Source organism: Drosophila guanche, unplaced genomic scaffold (assembly GCF_900245975.1).
Source record: "Drosophila guanche unplaced genomic scaffold, DGUA_6, whole genome shotgun sequence".
NCBI classification, from domain to species: domain Eukaryota; kingdom Metazoa; phylum Arthropoda; class Insecta; order Diptera; family Drosophilidae; genus Drosophila; species Drosophila guanche.
The window spans coordinates 7,141,784-7,164,099 of record NW_022995748.1 but is presented as its reverse complement, the minus strand read 5'-3'; the positions used below and the strand labels follow the sequence as shown (position 1 = coordinate 7,164,099).

The 22,316-nt window shown below is 42.2% G+C and overlaps 2 protein-coding genes across 4 annotated transcripts in view; both read right to left on the bottom strand.

Moving 5' to 3' along the window:
- Positions 1–847: 847 nt before the first annotated feature.
- On the bottom strand, positions 848–21,979 carry LOC117584196. The gene is made up of 3 exons (XM_034272966.1): positions 21,969–21,979; positions 10,796–10,799; positions 848–1,888 (listed from the first exon to the last, which is right to left on the bottom strand). The coding sequence occupies exon 3, from the start codon at positions 1,837–1,839 to the stop codon at positions 943–945; it is 897 nt and encodes a 298-aa protein (XP_034128857.1). The 5' UTR covers positions 1,840–1,888; positions 10,796–10,799; positions 21,969–21,979; the 3' UTR covers positions 848–942.
- LOC117584194 overlaps positions 15,739–22,316 on the bottom strand; it is a 41,774-nt gene continuing 35,196 nt past the window's right edge. For 2 of the 3 annotated variants that reach the window (XM_034272962.1, XM_034272964.1), the window contains exons 4-8: positions 20,001–20,136; positions 18,732–18,865; positions 16,906–17,028; positions 16,644–16,845; positions 15,739–16,421 (exon numbers count right to left, since the gene is read on the bottom strand). In XM_034272962.1, the coding sequence (XP_034128853.1) occupies positions 16,024–16,421; positions 16,644–16,845; positions 16,906–17,028; positions 18,732–18,865; positions 20,001–20,136 (993 nt within the window). In that variant the 3' untranslated portion in view covers positions 15,739–16,023. The remainder of the gene's footprint in view (positions 16,422–16,643; positions 16,846–16,905; positions 17,029–18,731; positions 18,866–20,000; positions 20,137–22,316) is intronic. The other variant, XM_034272963.1, reaches the window with a different exon arrangement.

Below are 22,316 nucleotides of genomic sequence, written 5' to 3'. Positions count from 1 at the left end.
TTATTAGCTATGGCAAGCGATTTAATATTTCGTAATTATTTTCGGATCAGTGGCGTAGCTCAGACAACGCACATAGGCGCAGATTTAGTCAATCCCCTTTCGGACTGGCAAACAAAGCCACTGATCATTGAGTTCTGAGTACTAACAGATAATCACATTTATTTGGATTTTAAGCTCTCATTGGAAAATAAACTGAGTTTACTCTCAGTTGCAATTCCCATGTGGAACATCATGATGCGTTTCGTATTGACATTTGCAGTAGGATGATGAAACTCCTTATGTAAGTCTGCGCCATCAGCAGTTAACTTTTAATAATTTCCATAATTTTTAACGCCATTGGGGTACTCATTTCCTAGTGGGGGCTTTCGTCTATTGCGATGCTAATGCTCGAGGCGACAAAAGCTTCCCTTCACACTCTCTCCTGTGCAAACGATTGGTTGAGGTGTCATTAATAAAGGCCACAGAGGGAAACCACCTGACCACCCATACATTTGCCATTCGCGTCAACATAATTGATGAGTTCTGCTCGAAGCAAGAGGCAACGCTGACATCTGGCTTTCCCGGTGTGTCCGCTGCTCCAAGTGTGTTCTCTGCCTCTGTGTGTGTTTTGTGGTTCTCCCTCTCGCACACGCAGAAGGGCCGACACACCCTAGTAAATTGGCTTATTTTGTCGACAGCTTAAGTCCCATGGGTATTTATTGAAATTTAGTTGAAAATAGCCAAACACTTAAGTTGGCAATGAGGCCAGTTCGAAGATAAATGATATTTATGTACAAGAATATAGTTATACAAGTTTATAGATATATTTTCCAAGATATACAGTCTAATAAAAGAAACTCTTTACCTCAACATTAAACTACTGACATTTATATTTAACGATTTCCATATGGTTCTGCTGTAAATAAAATATAATAAAAATATAAAGTGTCCGAAGCAAAAACCTTAACAAAATATTAAAATTAGGACGAGGGTAACTATGGCCATACCCATGGGCGTAGAGCTTGTTGCTAGCGAGGGCATGGCATTAACCACCCTTGGAAGTTTCTTGCTGACTTCACACTTTTGGTTCATGGCCCGACCCATGCTGTCCGCAGCAAAGGATCTCAGCTGCTTGGCCGCTTCAATGCCACAGAGCATGGCCGCCCTGGTGTAGTAGCAGTCCAGGACATCGTTGTAGATCAGACACAGTTTTGACTTATTACGCGTCTCGTACCAATCGGGCGGGGCCTCGCACTCGATCATGTCGGTGCGCATCTCCCGGATGCAGTTTTGAGCCTCCAGGAGCCCAGCAAAGCGCTTGCGTGAGCTGCCCTCACAGTCGCTCTCGCAGACAACCTCCTTGAAGTAGTCTAGGCCTTCGCTGAGCTTGCCATAGATATTGTCTGGGGCCAGGACACACTTGCTGGTTGCAGCGTGAATGTTCGAGAGGACATCGCGAATCTCGGCGCACGAGTCCACCAGAGAGGGCTGGGCCAGCAGCAGCACAATCCTCTCCGGACTGACCACATAGAGGCGGGCAAGCTGCATCAGCACAGGATTATCATCGCAGATACGTGTAGCTTCACGGACAGACTTGGGATCCTTAAGCTCGAAGCCAGGCGGACAGGTCGGACCGCCCTTGTTCTTATCCTTGTTCGCTCCGCCCGCGGGCATTGTCTGTTTTCCACTGGAAGCCGCCGGAGCTGTCACACCGCCACCGCCAGCGCCCCTGTGACGAGCCGAGTGCGGTTCCAGTCCATAGCGATGGAAGTACCAGGGAAACCAAATGGCCTCACTGATCTGAAGATGGATAAGCACCAACAGTAGCACAGCTGCCTGAAGTGTTCCTTTCAATTTCATGGCTTTCGATATGCTTCCAGTCTGTCAATGATGTTCGACTGACGTTTGGCTGAAATGACACTTCCATAAGTGAACTCTCCTGGGGTTCTTGATCCCACTTTTCAAGTGAATCAAATATTAAACTCTCGTAAGAAAGAAATGGATTTGCGTCTGCATAAAAATTAAAATTTTTCAATTTTAATTTTTAATTTTTTTTTTTTAATTAAAGACTTAAAAATTTTGACAGTACAGGAAGAGAGCACAGTCGATGCGCAGCTCCAGTTCGAAAATGAATAAGTAGTAAAAGAAGAAATGTTACTATTTTAGATACTCGATAGCAATTGGTAAGTTAGAACGTTACGGGGATAGCACGTTTAACCAAAGTGCATTCGTTTCCTTCACAATTAAAATCTAGAATGCATAAATTCCCAATAATCTTGGCATTAGCCAAAGCCCCGGGATTTCATCATCATAAGCAGCGTCGTCTCTTTTCATTCTTTGCGGAATTATCACAGAAATTGCACAAAGCAACTGCTGTGGCCATGACTGCCGCAATAAATTGTGAAATTTAAAACGAAATCCTTGCATTTTATGATGTCCATGGATATGTATATAGGTGTACCCCACGCCACCTTTGTCGCCGTCAAACGGACCTGGTTGAGGGGCGATTTCTTTATCAAAGCGCACACCTTGAGGGACGCCCACAGTTCCCTTGTGTTACTTTCTTTTTTTGTGAATTGTCAGGGATATGCCGAGTGAATTTTATTAGCACTCATAAGTTGTAAAGTGTATGGGAGGAGTCGGAATACAACAGGATGATTTCGCAGCTCCTTTTTCTTCAGATCCTTTCTCTCTGCAGTTGTCGCTCGAGCATACTTTTGTGCGTTTGCAGCACTTCATGTTAAACAGATTTTTATTGCACTTTTTTATTTGCTCAGTCTCTTCCGTGCTCACCCCCCCAGCCGCTCTGTCTCTGGCCCTCCTCGCCACTATGAATTTTACTTTGTCGCTCATTTTCCTGCTGATTTTCCCGGCTCCTCCCGTTGTTGTTTTCTTTTTATTATTTAACATTTCGCTGCTGTAGGAAATGAAATATTTTTGCATATAAAAAACATTCGACTTCATGCTGTGATAATGTTTTCGCGCTGTTTATGTTGGGGTCGGTTTCGCTGGGGTCTCTCTTTCAGGGTACGTTTTTTTTATTTTATTTCTTTTTATTTTATATTTCAGTTCATTTCCGGCACGTAATAAAATAACAAGGTAAATATGCAAAAGAGCAACAATTTAAATGCATCATAAATAAAAAGAGATTCCCCCCAGAGCCGTCTCCCGTGCTGTCGTCTCCTTTATTTAGTTGTGGTCCTCTCTTTCTGCTGTCGTTACGCTCATCATCACTTCAACGTGCAGACGCAATCCAATCGCAGTCCTGTTTATTCCCAAGTAACTTCATTAGGGATTTCTGATCATTAATCTTTAGCCGAAGGCTTATAACAGATTGTCTTGTGTCCTGGCCAGGACCTATAACAATTAGTCCTGGCTGGCGGATTAGGGCGGAGGCCTCTCCTCAGAGGCTGCGTGTCTGTGTGCTGGTGTGCTCGTGTCCTCGTTTGTGTTGTGGGCATTATCTAATCCAGTCAATTCCGAAATTATGTCATTAGGTTCGGCCATGTTCGAATTTGCCCAATGAACTGTGTTACATTTTCTGACTAATTGCTTCTGTATGCATATGTCCTGTCCAGGATTCTCTTGCCACATTGTTGTAGCTGTTTGCTGCTGCTGTTGCAAAAAAAATATGGAACAACAAACAGCACAAAGCTGTAACATAAAAATTAATTGGTTTTTGATGCGCTGCCCAGGGCAGACAGAGAGCTGGCGATGGGAAAACGTAAGTATACTCGACGTAATGAAAGCGAATTTCTGGGAAGCACAACAGGCAAAGATTACGTGCCAGACAGACTCACGGCAGGTACGGCGGAAAGAACTCTTTTAGATTTATGACTGAAATTCCTCTGGAATCTTCAAAGAAAAATTCCAATTTATTTACCAAGTTTCAGTGTGGTAATCGTCGATAAGCGAACTATTCTCTCCTCAAATAAAATTCTTATTGGAATAAATAAAACCAATGCAATACACTGCACCCAATATGGTTCGTGTATATCTAATTCGCACTTCCCTGAATTTATTTAAACGATTTATCCCATTTTTCTCTCCTTCATTTGAGTGCCCTATGTCTCGCTTTTGATTCGATCCGTTGGGTCAGTTCTGGCTGTAGGTTGAAACTTATTGCATTTTAAGTGCATAATTTTGCACATAATTTAATGCAATTAATTGAACATTAAAAATTGAACACCAAACAACAAAAATTAAAACAAATGGCCGGAAAAACGGCCCCTCTCCCTTTTTCTCTCTGGCACACACATAGATATCCTTATATGATTGTTTGTTTTCGTCGGCGAGCATAATTAAAATGTCAAACACGCTATAAATCATTTTTCAGTTAATGTTAATGCACTTATACCCTGGAGTATGCTAAATTTTTAATTGCATTTTCATTAAAATCAATGAAAAACGTCGAGCTGCACAGCAGAAACAACTTTAGATGGAACAACTCCAGGGAAAACTCTCTCTCTCTCTCGTTCTCCGTAAACTCTATTTAACTACCGAGTGCACTTTTCCATAGCCAAAAACGAGTGAAAACAAAATCGAATAAAAATGGCACTTAATTTCGCTTAGAATGAACTTTTTAGCCACTCCCAGGTGCGGCTGCCTCAGCATGAAAAACTAATGAAAGCGGAGAAGTAGCGGAGTGGGATGAGTGGCAGGAGTAGCTTCTCCGTCTGCCCGGCAAAATGGAAATTAGATTGCCTTGGCGCCTTGTCCGACTTGGTCGCTGGCCCAGACAACAACTTGATACAACTTTTGCCGCTCAGCCACCCCAACTCCTTTGGCCACCCATTGGACACACGCACACCTGTCCAGGGGGAAAAGGGAAAAGGACTTCAACTGCAGGCGTAACTAGTTCAAGTTGCTGCCAGTAATTATAAATTTACCTAAGGAATTACCCAAGCTCGTTGAGTAGCTGCCTACCTGGAGAGACTCGATTGGGACTGGGACTGGCTTCGGGTTATATAGTTCAAAGTTCTGGGAGACAGAGCGAGTGCAACGAGCAATAATATTATTGATAGATTAGAGTGCGCCTCCAGTGGGTTTGTTTTTGATGAAACGCTCCCGAAATGGGGTTAAGTATTTTTAGTGCCGAAGCTCACAAAGTTGATCTGGAAGTGTGTTTGCACTGCAGTTGCCAGAGTGGCCGTTAATCCAAAGGTAAAATTATTTTAGATACTCCTTGTTGTTGTTGTTGAAGTACTGTGTGGAGGATTTCAGAAGAGTTGCCTGAAGTGGTTAGTGCTAGACTGTGGGAGCTAATTAAACTGTGAATACAGAGAACAAACTACTTGCTGCAGTATGGAATTTTAAAAAAGAGCAAAAGTGGATGAGAGCAAGCTGTAATGACAATCAAAAAGTGAGCTTATTGTGGATTTCCTTTCATTTTCGAGTAATCTTGAACCGCGTAAAAACAACCAATATTTTACATGCATGTGTCCAAGGACCAACTTAAAGCTCACACGCACAAAAATGGCAGCATCGAATCAAATCCCACTTTGAATCGAATACGGATTCCGTTCTCCCAACCTTGGCCGTTGATGTCCCCATGGCACAGTGCAAAAGGCAAATACGGAAGTGAAAGGTGCTAAGACCCAAGAAAATCCCGGAATACTTTGAGCCCGGTCTTAGCATGGACCACGCAGTTTTTTGGTTTTGCTTCCACTATGCCCCGCACTCATTTCGGCCCCCAGCTACCCTATTCCACTCTCATATCTAGGGGTTGTCTTCTCCTGCTTTAATCGGGAACGGAAAACGAAGGAAAAAAGTCAAGGATAGTTGATAAAGCAGAGACACAAAATACAATGAAGTGCACAATGAAGAGTACTTGTATATGAAAGTGTTTAAGATGTTTGTTCTTTTTTCTCTTCACCATTTCAAGTACTCAGAGTTGTGTCTTTCCTCTATAAATATTTGGGAGTAAATAGGAAAATTATTTGAGTACGTGTTGACATAACAATTAATTAATCAATTAACCTAAACGCATTACTTCCATCAGCTGAACCTTTTTGCCTTTGTCAAAAGCTTTTATAAGGCCATCAATTTGCTTGGCTTGATCATCCAAGACCATTTCTAAGCCACAAGTCTACTTCCGCGCGCCTCCAGTGGAACTTTTACCTAAATTACAATCACTTAGAACACTTTTAGCAGACATTATGCACTCGTTTTAGACTTCCGTCTAATTTACATGCTATTTAAATTATGCTGCTGCTGCTGCTGCTGGCAGCTACGGACACAGACAGGACCCAGGCACCAACCTAGGGCCACCCAACGAAAACCCGCACCCAATATATAAAGCAGCTTCATCAAAATGCCTGTCTGTCCGTCGCTTTCGTCCCGTTCTGTCCGTGGCATGCCCCATCCTTGGCGCCCATGGTTGCGATGCTCAAACTTGCAGCAGCTGCCGCAGCTACTTTGTAAAAACTTTTGTATTGCATGCAGCGTGAGAGGAAGGAGTGCACAGGAAGGGAAGAGGGAAACGGAGCCAAGGAGAATGACAGCTGGTTAGCTACATCCTTGGCTCCTGCGACCAGCTTAGCATCTCCAACTGCATAAAATTTTGCCCAATATAATTTTAAAGAGCACACCCAAGTGGCCTTTGGCCCGACACACTGCATTGCACTGCCCTGCCCTGCCCTGCCCTGCCCTGCCCTGCCCCACCTATGTGTATACCTTTCCTCTATCTGTCTGTAAGCTTCTGCAATAAAAATGAATTAAATGCAATGAAGCAGCATCCCAGCATCATCTTTCGTCCTTTCTCACAGCGTATCCTTGCGGCGCCTCGGGGCGCGCAAATTGTTGCAACAAAGTGGAAAGTGGAAAGCAAAAGCAGCAGCAACTGGTGTCAGTTATTGTTGGGCTGGCAACTCCACTCCCCGGCCCAGGTAGCGCCACTCAGCTGAAGTACAAAGTTTGGAGGTAGAGCGGATGGCAGTCACGCTACTACATAGATTCGTTAACGGCAACGCCCATGCCCTTACTCATGCCCATAGACACACCCGGTAAGAGGAGCCGCCTCTTCTTGCTGCATTTAATGGCAATTTGTAGTCGAAGGAAAAGAAGCAGCAGCAGCAGCAGTACGAGTAGCAGCAGCCCCATGCAAATTTGTGGCTTATAGTTTATCAAGCCCAGCTTCTCCATCTCTGGCACGTCTCGTGCTACTGTAAGGGCACCTACGGTAGGAGCACCTCCACCATTGCCCATACCACAATCCGTCAGGTATTTCCGAATGCGTAAGTTTGCATAGAATGCGTAAATGCTTGGTTTGTATTCCTTTGGGTAGGGCATGGAATGAAGTGTTGCAGAGTCGACTTGAGCAAAAAAAAGTGAAATATTTTATGAAGGCAGCTTCTATTGTTGCGGCTTTATGGCTTTTAAGTTGCTGCGAAAGGAGACAGGGCGACTGTCAGAAAGAGAAAGGGCAATTAAAAAGTTACCTCGTGCGCAGCCTGTTCTTCGATTAGGATTATTAGTTGCTCAAGACAAACAGTGGAGTGGCGTGTAGTAGAATAGGGAATCATAACACACACAAAACATGATGCGAAATGCAATAAAATGAACATAAAATAGCTCAGTGGAGCCAATTATTGTGGAAAAACAATACAAATAAAATAATATATTCAAATGGGAAATATAAATGTAAAATAACTTCTCTCAAGGCCACTAACTCCTTTGCCAATTCCCCAAATCCTTTGTTTAAATAATATCGGACAATTTTTGGGTGCAGATTTATTACTCAAATTCCTTCGAACGGCAATATATATGTTTGAATGTTTATGTTTATGTTTAAAACAAAATAAAACTCTCTTAACTATCAATTCATAATTATCGCAAAAGCTGTTAAACAAAGCTTAAAGTTGCACGGAGGGAAATAACAAATATCTTACTTCTGGGAGGACAGTAACAATGGAAAGGTCGGCTATGGGATTCTAAATTCTATCAGTTTAAGAATAACTTTCTTGTCTACGTTCTTTTTCTGCTTTTTGTTTGGAATGGAAGTAAAACACAGAAAAAAGTGCGTCCCACATGGCGTATGAAAGTTGGCAACTTGTTCGCGCGTTTTTTCCACCACTAAAGTAAGAAGTGAAATAAAAGGAAATGCAAAGACAGGAACCAGGGGAATTGATGTTGTTACTGGAACTGGAGGTTCGAGACAAAACAGGAGAATGGAAATATTGCACTGAGCTATGCAAATTCGTCGTTGTTGTTGGTGCCTGCTGCCTGGTGCCTGGTGCCTGGTTCTGGTGTACGTACTTTCTTCTTTGGCAAATCAAAGCCGACTGTCTAAGCGTAAGCGGAAAGCGGCTAAAGAAGCGGGCCACAGCCAATCCCGTGATGTCCTGTTGCGTTGGGAGAGAAGGAAACGTGAGGCATCTGCTCTCTAGCGCCGAGCACTTGCCACGCTCTGCCTTTTCTGCTCCTTCCCTTTCCTATTGCCGGCTTCTGCCATTATTTCTGCATGCTTCACATGGCGCCTCGTCCTGTGGGATTCTTTCAGCTTTTGTTTGCACATCCTTGCTGGTATTGTGTGTTGCTGCTGTTGCTCCAGCTCCTGCTCCTGTTAGCAGCTATTTGTTTGATTGTGGAAATATTTGCATACTAGTATAGTTTTTATTGGCACAACGTTGACACTGATAAGTTCCCCCCGGGCAATCCAGAAGAAGCTGCTCCCTGCATTCCCCTCATGTCTGCATGAAATTAAATAAGAACAAAGGGGGCAACACGACAGGGAGGAGACCACTTGAATATTAATTAATGCTTTCGGTTATTTCCCTCCGTGTCCCCAGCTCTGGGCCATCTCGGGTGCGTTGCAGCTCCAGTTTCCTTCTTTTTTTCTCTCTCCCTGATATTGCCCCTTTGGCCTTTGTCATTCGATTTGCATAATAAACATTTTGCCAGAATTCGACCAAAGGGAGTTATGCGTTCAATAAAAAATTGTTGAATTTCAGGGTCCTTTGAATGGGACACTCAAAGTAAGCAAACAATATGCCTCGAAAGTGAATTTAAATTACTAAAATATAATTGCAGGGAACTTTATCAGTCGAGAATTTGATGTGTTGTTACAAATGAATTATTTGCTCTTTTTTTTCCTAGTTAAAGAATTAAACTAACAATACAATAAGTTTACTTAAACGAAGAGTTTGTGTGTTCATCATGCTTGCAGCTTCCAACTCAAATTGAAGCAACAATCAGGCATAATCTGATCCAATCCCGAGACCACAAAGAGCTCGAACAAACAACCATTGAAATTGAATCGCTGGCTCAACATATACAAAACCAAAAGGAGCGAGGAGTAAAATGGGAAGGGAAAAAGCGCTATCTGCGTCTTGCACACGCCCTAATAATAGGCAAAATGACAGAGCGACAAACTGAGAAATGCACCAAAGGCAACGCGGAAAAGAGTGTTGCCGTCTGCCGATGGCGGCCGTGCCGAGCCTCATGTGAAATGGAATTGAAAACAAGATGAATACACAAAAACACAGGCGGAAAACGAGAGTGCCTCGACCGGTGTATACCCCGGTTCTTGCTGTATTGGATACACAATAATGCTTTAGTAGGATAAAGAAAATATCTAGGAAAATGTTTTAACGTTTTAAAATACATTTATGCATTTTTTTTCTGCCTCTTGCATAGTTTTTCTTAGTCGAGCATCCCTTGGATATCTGCAAGTACCCTGTGAGCCAACCTACAGGCAAACAGCGAGAGAGTGAGAGAGTATTTCCCTTGTTTCCGGTGGTATTGTGATTGTGTGCGCCTCCGTGTCCATTCATTAGACGACATTCAGTGAGGCATCGCATTTCGTGTAGTGCCGTCAATGTCATTGCATATTTTGGCGAGCAAACAGAAGGCAGCAGTTAGATTCGAAATGATCGCCATATTCGGTTTCATACACTCTTCTCCATGTGCGTCAGAATGCCTGCTGGAACGTGTTGCTGCCGCAAAACTCATTTCAACGGAATGGTAGGCCTACTAAAATATTTATTCAACGCCCAAAACAGGTGCGAAATTTTAAATGCAAGCATTTGCTTTTTACACTTTTCTGTTTTCGTAATGTAATGTAATTGTATTTATTTTTCTTTTGGTTCAGCTCTGGGGTAGGAATAAGTGAAAATTGTCCTGCAACTGAGTTTGTTTCGCTTTCCATTCAGTTCGTTCGATTTGCGTTCATATGCATACACGAGTATTTGTTTACATATTGGGAATACCAATGATTTCAGGTGCTCAAATCATTAATAAACAGCTGGAAGGGAAGCTGCATGTGGTCCTGACATGTGCGTGCTTACCGCTAATACGTGGAAATCCAATACGTTCTCCCTTCCTTTGGGTATTTTTCCATTCATAATATTTCTGTATTTCTGTATCGAAATTGATGCTTGTCTTGCCCGGGGCCACTCTTTGCGTGCATCGAAAATGAATTGAAAATATTCCAACATGCCATTTGTTGGCGGTTTAGTTTTCAGTTTTTTTCTCTGTTGTGTGGCAAAATGTTTGAAACTAATTGGATCGTGGACCCACTGTTTTGACAGTTCAAATTAGTTGGAGAACTTTATCTAAATGTAATTAACTTAAAATTGAATATTTGACACTTGTTAAATAAAGTTGCAGCTGCATTTTACTATTCATTTTTTTGCTGCTGGGATATCCTCAATAGAAGGCAGTTCGATTAGTGGAAACTAGATAGTCCCCTGATCACTTCTTTGCCCAATCTCTTTCATTTGCCATTTTGGGATGATGTCACGCTGCAATTCGCCATGGAAACGCTCTCCAACGGGAGCGCATTTCACTTATCTTCCACTTTACACGCAACATCAACTTGTCTACTTGTCGCGCTGCATCTGTCCGCTGCGCCCCAAAGGAGAAAATTTGTTTATCTTCACATATCTAACTATGTTGGGATACATGGCTGCATTTCCTGCTCTCAAAACGAGAGGCAAACCCCTAAATGGGGAAATATACGAATACAGAGCTCGACTCTGGCGTGTTGTTTTTCTGTTTTGGCTTTGATTTTGATTTATGTTGCAGTAAACACAGGCAGCTGAAGTAGAAGAAACAGCAGCCGCCAAGGAGCAGCGCCGGCAACCCCCCCTTTGCTACTTACTTTGTCGCATCATTTCACCACAGACGACGCAAAGCCACCGTCGCACCATACCGCCTAGACCCCCAAACCCAAAACCCCAGCCAGATAACGCATGCCAACGCATAAAGGTTCTGATTTCCTAGTACACTTTCTAAAGGATATTATTATTTTTACACACAGATGCTTGCAGATTAATTTAGAACCTTAACATCAGATATATTTGGTTATTAAACACAACATTCCCTTGGAATTTTATTTATCCATTCGAGCTGCAAGTGTATATCGACATTCGGCTTGACAGATTCTAGTGTTCCTTCCAAGTTTTTTGTTTCTTTTTGTGCTTGTTCAGGCGACAAGAGAAAATGCTGGCCTTCCCTCGAATCTTCTCACATAATTGTGGTGTAGGGCTGCGGTGGGTGAAAGCCAAACAAACAGAGGGGGAAAAAGCATTCGTGAATACAGAGAAAGTACACACGAGTGGAGTGTGAGTCTGCCGTTTGCATTGTGAGTGTTTACGCCTTATAAAAGGCAACATTTTGCAGAGTGAGAGACGAACTGCGTCGACCACATTAGAATCTAGTTTGGCTTTTGGCAACGCGACAAACTTGCTTTTACCCCAGCCAGCTCGAGACACGAAGAAAAATCTACTTTTATATGTACTAGTAAGTAAAAAAAGAGAAGAGAAGGAAACCCGTTACGCTTTGTTTGACTTATATTTATGTTGATGCTTATTTTTACTTCAGCAGCTGCATATTTGGCAAGCTCTGCGCTGGCATGACTCATGAGGAATTGCCTGGGCCTGGGCATGGGCCTGGGCATGGGCCTGGGCCTGCCAGACAGTGTCTGGATTGTCTGGTCTGTGTGGCAGTGCCTCTCCAGCAAATGTTTTAATTCCTCTGGCTCGACACAATAATTTACACACTTCCAGCTGTTTGCCCGTCCATAAAATCCTTGTTTGACTTGCCTTCCCGCCGATAATTATGCTCTTGTATATTTTATGGAGTCGCTTATTAAAATTTATATGACAATTTGTTAGTTTGTTGCTCTGTCTGGATGATTCATTACATTATTTGTCTTTCTTCTTTTTACTGCCAGATTGTATTGAATGTCTCTTTTGCCCATTCAGTTGTGGTTTTTTTGGTATTTATGCATCTACATAAATACGAGGATGAATGTTTTTTTTTCCCTTAACATATGCTCTGCCCATCAAAGTTGATTGCATACTTTCAGCTTGATGCTTAGCCACCGCAAAGAACGCACTAAAAAGATGTACTATATATAGTAGAGACTTTTTATGATTCCATCAACGGGCTCACAAAAAAATGATGTGAAAATTATTTCTTGGCCATAACTTTTCGCTCTTTTATATTTTAGTGATTTTTATGCGGTTTGCGAGCTTAGAATTAGCTTTAATCTTCATGCATTTATCGTATGCACATATCGAATTTATTGTTACAAAATCAAAGCTTTAGAAGTAGATCCTTTGTTGGCTATTTGTCCTGTTTCAACGCTTTAAAAAATTGCTAGCCCCATCCGAAAAGGAGCTTAAAATATGCTGTCCAGCGCTGGCTTCAGTAACTAACTAGATTATCAAATAACCAACAAGAGTTTCACACAGAATCAAGCTCAGCTGCGGCTTAGGGCTTACCTATGGCTGGGTGAGCGCCAGCACTTTGGAAATAGAGATGGAAGAGCAGAACTTGAAATTAGAACCGAAAAATAAATGAAAATCCATATCCATACAAATGTTAAGGGAGGAGAGAGTTTCCAAAAAGAATTTTCCATTAGCTCACGTATGTCGGAGTCGAAGGCCAACACCTCTCCTGCGTCTCGCTGTGCAACGAAAAGAGTTTAAAGTTCAGTTTTGCCATCCAAATCATAGTAGGGGTCTGGGTGGCGCTGGCATTCGGGTTTGGGTGATGTGTGTGATGGCCGAAGTGAAAAGACAGCATACCAGACTGACTGACAAAACCTCAACATGCCACTAAAAGCATAATCATGCACTTAACTAAAGCCCAGCCAAAGGAAGTTGTAACTGTCTGGTGGAGGAGCGGCCTGCGGGTGGGGAGTGGGGCTAGGGTGATACAGGTAACGCACGTAGAACTTAAGTCATCATCATATAAATAAAAATTTATGACTTTAAATGTGTTTGTGCGTGGGTTTGTTTGTTTGGCTGTGTGTCCTGTGGTTCCCGGTGTGCGGTGCACACCGAAGTCATGCCACAGCAGTGGTTAGTGGCTCGAGTAGGGGTGGTGCTGGTGGTGCTGGCTGGCTGTGCGGTGAATACATGCGTGACTTTATTTGCACTTGCATCTGCTGAGAGCTTCATTTTATATTCGTGCGATAAACAGGTGCCGACAGATCCGGACCCCAGTTCAAGGACCCGCATTACACGTTTCTTATATCAGAAGTACTGATATATATCAATTTTAATCCGTAAACGTAAACCCTTGAGATGTACAAGTGACATATGTATACACACATATTCATGGTAAGCATCTTGAATGTTGACGAGAATTGTCGTACAATTATGACAAGCGACAGCTTTTACTTTCTTCTACTTAAACGTATCCCCAAATGTAAATTTCAGTTCCGGGGAGGGTTGGTAATGCGAGAAACTAACCAGGGAAAGCGGCTTGCCTAGCTACTTTTCAAGTTAAAGTTATTATACCAAGGCAGCGCCAAGCTTCTCGCCAGACTTGACAAAACTCGGCAGACTTTTGAATAAATTTTCAATCTCCAGGACAACGACTAGCAGGGTTGGGGCAACAACAGGGACAATCAGCATTATGAATATGTAGCTACATCCTCCTGAATGTATCTGCCTGTTGTTGGTGCTGTTCGCTAAGTGAAAAGCCAAAGCCAAGTTGCGCCTGAAACATTTTTAAAAGCCGCTTTACGTCTCCTTGAAGAAGCCAACTTTCTTGATTTTTTTTGTTATATTTTCTTTTTACAAACGAAAACTTACCACCAGCTGCAGCCAACACAAAAAAATAAACTACCGAAAATAGAATAGAAAGTTCTTTGGCTTTCCTGCACTTCTTTTTTTCTTTTGGCTTGACGTTTTCTGTTAAATGCTTTTAGCCGCTTTTTGTTGCAAACTTTTGCAAGCAGAGATACGCATAGAATGACGTACAATTCTCGTTCCTTTCGAAATATGATTTAATTTTGGTTTTGGGCATGGTCTGAGCTATGCAAAGTAATTAAGCCACTAAGCATCTGATAACAAATATCCAATTAAATGTTGCCCAATTAAATCCAATGGCTCTGTGTGTGCACGGGCTAATCAGGAGGAGGCCGAGAACGAAGTGCGACCATTTCTCTTTGTGGTCAACCGCCATTAACGTTTATTACACCCACCAAGTGCCAGCAAAAACCAAAGAGCACAGGGACAAGAAAAACCAAAAAAAAAATAAAACGAAGAGAGAACAATATACAGAGACAATGGGAGAAAAAATATAATTAAAAATAAACATTACGCGGCGACAGAGAGTGGAAGCAAAAAATGTTACACAAATCCAAGAAACGAAAAGAAACAAAGGAAAAACAAACCAAAAGACAAGGGGAAAAAGCTGCCAGAAAAGGCAAAGAAACGTGTAATAAAATGAGAGCAGTAGCCAGGTGAAAATTGCATTAGTCTGAAGAGCAGGGAAAAGTGGAGTTTTTCCAAGAAAATTGAGGGTTCTTGGTTGCCTTCCACAGCAGCATTTTAGGCGCTTAATTGAGCGTTTTAGTTATGCTAATTGTTTGGGCGCCAACAACTACGAGTAAACCAGGAAAATGGCCAACCGAGAGATGTCCTTTCTTCAGTTGGGGTCGTTTTGTGTCATTTGTTATAAGCGAAATGCCTGGGATCATTAAGGCTGCTGGCCAGGTGGGCGTGAGACGTTGACGAATGCATCCTAATTAATTATGTTATTGTTTAGGAAGCTGGAGCTGAAGCTCTTATTATGGTAACAGAAGACTTGAGAAAGAACTAATTTGAGGAAGAGAAACTGTACCCAGACTTTAGGTATCAAATCGAGATGGGGATATATCTAGCTTCTTACATTTAACATTTACTTACTTTACTTTGGTTACAGCGCACCTTTGCCCACATCCAACACCAATCAAATTTCTGGTTTGTCTTCGCTTTTGGTTTTTATTTTGATTATCTACCGTAAATACTTAGCTCATACATATCTCGATTTTTGGTTTTCGTTTCATTTATATATTATATACAAGTACAATACATATATTCCCTTTTTCATATACCTATAGGCAATATTAAGACTTACAATCTAATTGCTCTTCTGCCCTTTGCCAATCATCCCATTTTCGCTTTCTCCTTTTCCCTTGGTATTACATTTAGGCATAGTAGTACATACATACATATATATATATATAATTTTATATGGTACATATACATACATATAAATATGATTTATATCAATTACAAATAATCTTGACTTTAATATGTATTTAAATATATTTTTATAGAGAACTGAAAGTGAAAAGCTTAGCACAACATTTTCCGTTTTTGTCATCATCACTTGAAGAAAGGGAGCGGCTCTCAAGCGGTTCCAAGAAGGACTCATGAAGATTTCAAACAACTTTTGTCCCTTTCATCTCTTGAAGAAATAAACAAATATCGCTGCAAATTTGATGAAATGGATCCCATTCGTGATGGGCAATCTTTGTGTATCTTTTAATGTTTTTTGTTTCTCTTAAATGCATTCGAAGTTACTTTGAGCTAGCTGAAACGAGTGTCTTGTGTCTTGGTGTATAAGTGTGTAAATATTTTAGATACATTTTGCAGTGGTTGCTGTTGCTTATGGGTCTTGGCCTAGGGCTGAACTCTCGCATCATCGCTCATCCTCAGCATTTGCTCTGCGCATTCTGGCAGCTTCTCGACGGCTCTCCCCCTACTCTCGCATCCCGTTCACCTCCATGGCATGTGGCACAAGAGTTGCATGACAATTGAATCATGTTAATTGCCTGATGCAACTGCTGCTGCTGCCGCTGCCGCTGCCTCTGGTCTTTTCGAGTGTACATCCTCTCCAGCTGCAGTTGGACGCCTGCAGGTCCTGGCCCCGCCGCTGCCTTTGCTTTGTGGCGCTGACCCGCATGTGTCCGGAATGTGTACGGAGGATGGTGCACCTTCTGCTGTTGTTGCTGGCGCCGCTTGTTAGCGCCTGCAACTGCGACACTAATTGCCTGCCTAGCGTCCAGCCGAGCACCGCCAGCAGCGATCCACTGACTGCCAAAGATTGACTCGGACAGCAGCTGGACGAGCCGGAGCCTGCGCCCCGCCAGGCAGCGCCGCCGTCCTCCGCTCCTTCGGCCCCGTCGTCTTCTTCGCCTGAGGAATGAAAGAGAAAGTCTAGCGAAAAATAGAGAAAGACACAGACAAATGCAGGACATGTATTCGATGTATTCTGGTAGTTCTTTGTTCTATCTATCATCTCTTACCAGCACAAGGGGTGCAGGCATCTTTTTGGTGCTAGTGTATGTGTATGTGTAGCGGGTGTATATTGTGTGTGTGTGCGGTGTGTGTTTGTGTGTGTCTCGTAGCCACTCGGCCTCTAATTGGCGCTCTACTTACCCTGCAGCTGTGTCAGATAGCTGTTCTTCTTGCTGTGAAACTGCTCGTCCTCGTGCAGCGTGTACTGGTCGTAGAACTCATCGGGGCTGACGCGGTTCCCACTGGCCCCTCCGCTGCCATACTTGGTGAACGGATCCGCCTCGAGGATTGTCTTCTCAGTGGTCTTCCAGTACACGTCGTGCAGCTGGGCACTGCATCGGAGCTGCAGGGTCAACCAATTAGCGGGTTAAAAGCCATTGGACATTGGCCATTATCCACTCACCTTAAGCTTGCCATTGTCAAAGTGCTGATCGGTGACCACGAAGTGTATGCCCACAATGGACGTTTGCATGTCGTTTCGCGTATCCACAACGATTTTATGATGCCGCACGTGGGATGGATTCACCTGCAACAATTAAACGTTTCATTGAGTTAAGTGTATTTAAAACAAAAATGAAAAATAGTTTCCCCAGTGGGTCACTATGCCGCTTGGCACGTCACACAGCCAGGTGTCTGCCGCTCGTACGGGAAGGTATTTTAAAAGAAATTCCTGGCCCATTATCCTTTTTGGGGGGACTGACTAGGGACGCCCTGCTGCGGCATTGACTTTGATTGACTTCATGGCTGCAAATTAATTTGTCTGTTGCCCCGCAACAACCGGGAACCATCACGCTCTTGCAGTACCACTTAAGGTTTTTCTTTCGGAAGGGAATGCCAGCTTGTTTTTCTTTTGTTCCTCTATTTTGGCAGTTGTTCCCTCTCCCTGGACTAGTTGATTGTTGGCTGGCTTTCGTGGTATGTTTCTCTGGCTTATTGTTTAAGCGGATTTTGTGGGCAGCAGAATGGGCTGGTGCTGGGTCTGGGTGGAAATAGCGACAGCTCCGCACATCCAATCAACCGACCAACGACCACCGACCATGGCCAGCTCGTCTCGATAGCTCGACAACCAATTCGTGCATCCAACGCGGAATTGCGGTCTCTTTAGATATGTGTATGTGTGTTGCTCTGTGTGTGTGTGTGTGTGTGTGTGTGTGTGTGTGTGTGTGTGAGTGTGTGTGTGTGTGTGTGTGGGGGTGTGTCGCTATGTGTGGGCTTTGTTTTCCTGCCACCACTATGCTCCTATTATGCAGCATCAATAAGCATTGCTTGCCATTGAGTGACGCTGAAATTGCAGGCAGCACTCTTCCCCCTGCTATCTCTCACTCTCACTCTCTCTCTTTGTGAATAAGTTTTATTGTATGTGTACATTTGTAAGCTAACTATTTAGGCAGCAGCCTTTAATTATTTAATTTTCCATATGCAAACTAGGTCTTTCGGCACTGTTTTGTTTTCCCCTGAAAATTACATATCCCCCAGAGGCAAAGGTTTTATGGATCGCTTGAATATTTAACCTAGAAAATGCTCATTGGGAAACGCATATAAAATATTAATTTCAAAAAGTTTCTCTTCATTCTTTTGGTACTACTTGCAGCTGCATATTCCACTCCTTATTAATTATTTAAAATTTAACAAATTAATTCATTATATATTATATTCAGACAGACCTCGAGCTAACTTCAAGAGCTGTTTGCGATTGACACCAACAATTAGGAGGCGTATACGGCAGAGAAATGGAGAAGTGTAAAATGCAAAACGTGAATATGAGCTGGGGAAATTGTCCCCGACTCGAGTGCGCTGCCCGCTCTCAATTTGGGTCATTTGCCCAAGCCAAACCCATTCTGAAAATTCCCCAATTGCCATAACGTGTGTACAAAACGTTTCCCGAAAATGTACAAACCAAAAAAAGAGCTGACTCAATTTGACGTTCGTTCCATTCGGGGGCGGCATAATGTATGGATATGGATGGGAGTGTCGCCAGTGCGTTGATCTCCACGAATGCGTGTGTTTTTCTGGTAATTACAGAGCGGGCTTAACCTGCGCGCTCCCCCATTCCACAGATATTGCTCCCCACAGCTATTCGACCAAAAACAGACGCATAAATTCCAGCCAGATGCCAACGCTTAAAAACAAGAAAATTGTGTTTGCATAATTTCGGGCGCATCTAGTGGGAACGGGCCACGGGCTAGAGTCTAGGGGGCTGCGAGTTTGGGGCTTTTCGATGGTACTCACCTCTTCATTATTCACTGTCCATGTGAGATTGGCCGCGGGCCGGGAGTGTCGCGATGTGCAATTACCTCGCAATATGTCGCCGACCCGGTATCGGGAACGTATTCCCGTTATGAATGGCGCATTGTGCGGTGTCTCTGTAAACGATAGAGCAAAAGAGATGGCATCAGTCATCAGGGGTACATATGTACATGCATGGAGCATCCGCGTACACAAGAATGGGTGGAAATCGACCCGGCATGACCATCGATTGTCACTTTATTTCTGATACACTGCGGCATTGAGAAACCCCCTGAATCTGACCCGAAACTTCTGTCTGGTTGTCCGCAATTGTCCGGCTGTCAATTGGAATCATTGTATCTGTGTGTACCCATTTTTGGGGGTGTATCTGATACACCCAGTTCATAATTGAAATATTCGCGAGCACTGGCAAAATCGGTTGAAAGTGAAGCCGGAATAAAGACGCCTTGAATACGTAGAATAACAAATTCTTATCCACATTCACCTGTCAAACTCACTTCCCTTGCCAGTCTGTCTGTTTCCTCAAGAGTCAAAATGAGAATCTACAAACAAACTTTCACCCACAGGCAGCACATGGCATATATGTGAGTTTGTAAACATGAAATAGACACTTCCAAAAGTTTGTCAAGCCAATTTGAGTTTACCTCCGTCAACACATCGAAAGCTCCTTGAAAACACCCCACACCCCCTGAAAAGCAGTCACATTCACAGCCCCTTCCAAAGTTTATTGACCGTCGCTGACTTTGGCTAAACATTTGCACTCGGGGCTTTCATTTTGTTTGCTCGCCTAAATATCTTCATCTTCATCTCGTTTTCCCGCAAATCTGTTGGTATTTTGTCTGCTTAACTGCCAAAACATTTGAACTTCAAGGGTTTATTTTTAAGTTTCATGTTCACACACAAGCCACCGCCTGCCCAATTGAACTCGTCCCTTCCTTCCAACTTCACATTTGGCATTTGGTCAACAGAAAAGTTTGTTCCGGCCATGGCCTCTGGCTCGGTTTAGTTTGATTTCTAGTTTCGTATTGAAAACTTTAACGTACGGATATACAACTTGTACTGGAAATTAATTTTGTGTCTTGCGCAAAGGCTCAAAGGATCAAAATTACTTGAATGTGTTTACCCCTTACAGGATTAAAATGTTATTCTTAGTATATTGCTCACTTTGTGTCTTCCTGTCCCCAAAGAGTAACTTCAATGATATCGCCAGCATATAATAATGGCCTTTATATGTTTGCCTTTATTACTTACCAATAACCTCCAATTCGGCTGCCGCTATTAATGTATGAAATGAGGGCGCATCCGCAGATACTTCGCAACTGTATTTACCGGATGTTGCCATTGTTACCGCATCCAGCACCACTTGGCTCTCATTCGAGGACACGCGCTGCAAAAAAAAGGGTAGAGAAAGAAATCAGAACGACGAGGAAGTGACCGAAATAAATTTTTGTTCCAAAAAATTGTACTGAACAAACAAACAAATAAGTATATTTATTTGTTTTCGAGTATGCGTGTATGTGCTCGAATCCTCAATAAAATGGCCCCCCACAAACGTATCTCGGAAGGATTCCTTCCGGTTCAAAATATACGAGCATGCATATATGTACGAGTATGTATAGACGTACATATGTATGTATGTATGTACATGCATGCGGATTTTTTTTTTTGGTGACAACTTTCATGGGGGGCTTTCAATAATTGAGTTAAAAATATGTACATATATAGTCGCCCGTTATACTCTGGTTAACATTTATTTGAATACGACATTTTTTTTAAGCATATGGCACATAAACCTACATATATTAATGAAATAATAAAGGGTTTAAATAATACAAAATTGCGAAGCCTTAATGTTTTTATTTCAATCTTTTTGCTACCTCGATGTGCGGTTTTACTACAAAACCTGTAAATATGACAGTGCTCTTGTTTGGAAAGTCTGTGGGAAAAAAGTGTGTCTAAATTCTATGGCCACATCAAATATTGAGCTTACAGAGCTCGTTAATTCCATACAACTTTTTGATTGTCAAATACTCGTATTCTATTTCGGGGTTTCCATGCTTAAAAAACGAATATGGGGTTTCAACCATAAAAAACATTTCGAATATTTTTATAACATTTTGTTGCCAGTATATTGTATTTTTCGTCATGCTTGTTTTTCCTATTCCAAGTTGCAGGCAAATATTTCTATTCTCTGGCTATTTTTGACCGCTTGCAGTGATGAAATATTTTTCGAATGCAAAATAATACTATTCCATGTTTCCCCTTATTTTTCTGTCACATGAAATGGAAAAAGAAATGGGAATGGAAAATGGAACATTGAAAATGGGAATACATACATACAAACAAAAGCGGAATTCAAATAAATAAAACGTCAACGTATTTCTTTATATGCATGAATAATTTTCGAAAATTGTGAAACAAGTTAAAAATGCCAATATTTATTGAAAAATATTGGTAGCTGGACCGCTCCCACAAAAAACCCAAGCCCAGCCACAGTCCCAGGACCAACCGGATCCCGAATCGTGACTAAAAAACAAAGCTCAAGACCCAAAAGGGAATCTAAAATGTTCAATAGACGAACATTCGTGAGTGGGTGTGCATGTATTTTTCCGACTACGTAACTGCCATCAAGCGGAAGTTAAAAACCGTGTTTTGATTTGATTGCGCATCGAAATTTCACATGTGTCTGCCCATCCTCCCAGCTTCCGCATCCTCTGCTGTTAACTGATGCATTTGGTTTGGTTCAGTTTGAATGCCCCCAAAATGCAAAATGCAAATGTTTTACATTGTTGAGGCCGCAGCGCGTTTAGTTTATTTTAATTTATTTAGTTTTGTTCGTTTGTTCGTTTTATTGGCCGCGCACATGGCATAAGGAACAGTGTAGCCAGAATCTCAGTGGGGGGTCGTGTTTTGTTTGGTGGATTTATTGGAATAGCAGGAGTCAAATGGGATGAGCGGTATGACCAGTACGATCAGATGGGTCATACGAGAAGGGACGTGTGAGACGCTTATTATCAGGGCCAAATGCTTGTTACTCAGTACTACATCTGTCCCTTAGCGGTTTTTGTCAAATTTTACATTTTTTCTTCATCTGTCATCTAAATCTACAACACTTCTCAGTTGCGCAGACGAAGTTTGTTTTATGATTTCTTATATTATTATTTCCGTTTTAAATATCGTAAATGAATTGATGAAGCTGCAAAAAGTTGCAACTGTAACTTAACTGAAACCATTTTCTCTCTGTTCATTTTTTCTGGCTTAAGCAATGTTTGTAATTCTGGAGTTAAAAGTGCGTATTATGGAATGCTTGTCTCGATTTGATAGAAAATATGAATACGAATTTATTTTAGGTAGAATTTTTCTGATACACTTTATATTATAAAACTGTAGAATGTTGTTTTTTTAAGCATTACATCTTTTGAATAAGTAATAAGTAAATAGGTATCGTCCACGACACCGATACATCGAGTGGAGATACCAATAGGTTAAGTAGATCACTAAGAACTATCGATAGGCGGGAAATCAAGACACTTCGATTGTACTCAGCGTGCGGACCGGTCGTAAACA

What these genes read in the sequence shown, in the direction of transcription:
- LOC117584196 (XM_034272966.1), bottom strand. Translation starts at nt 1,839, where the DNA reads ATGAAATTGAAAGGAACACTTCAGGCAGCTGTGCTACTGTTGGTGCTT.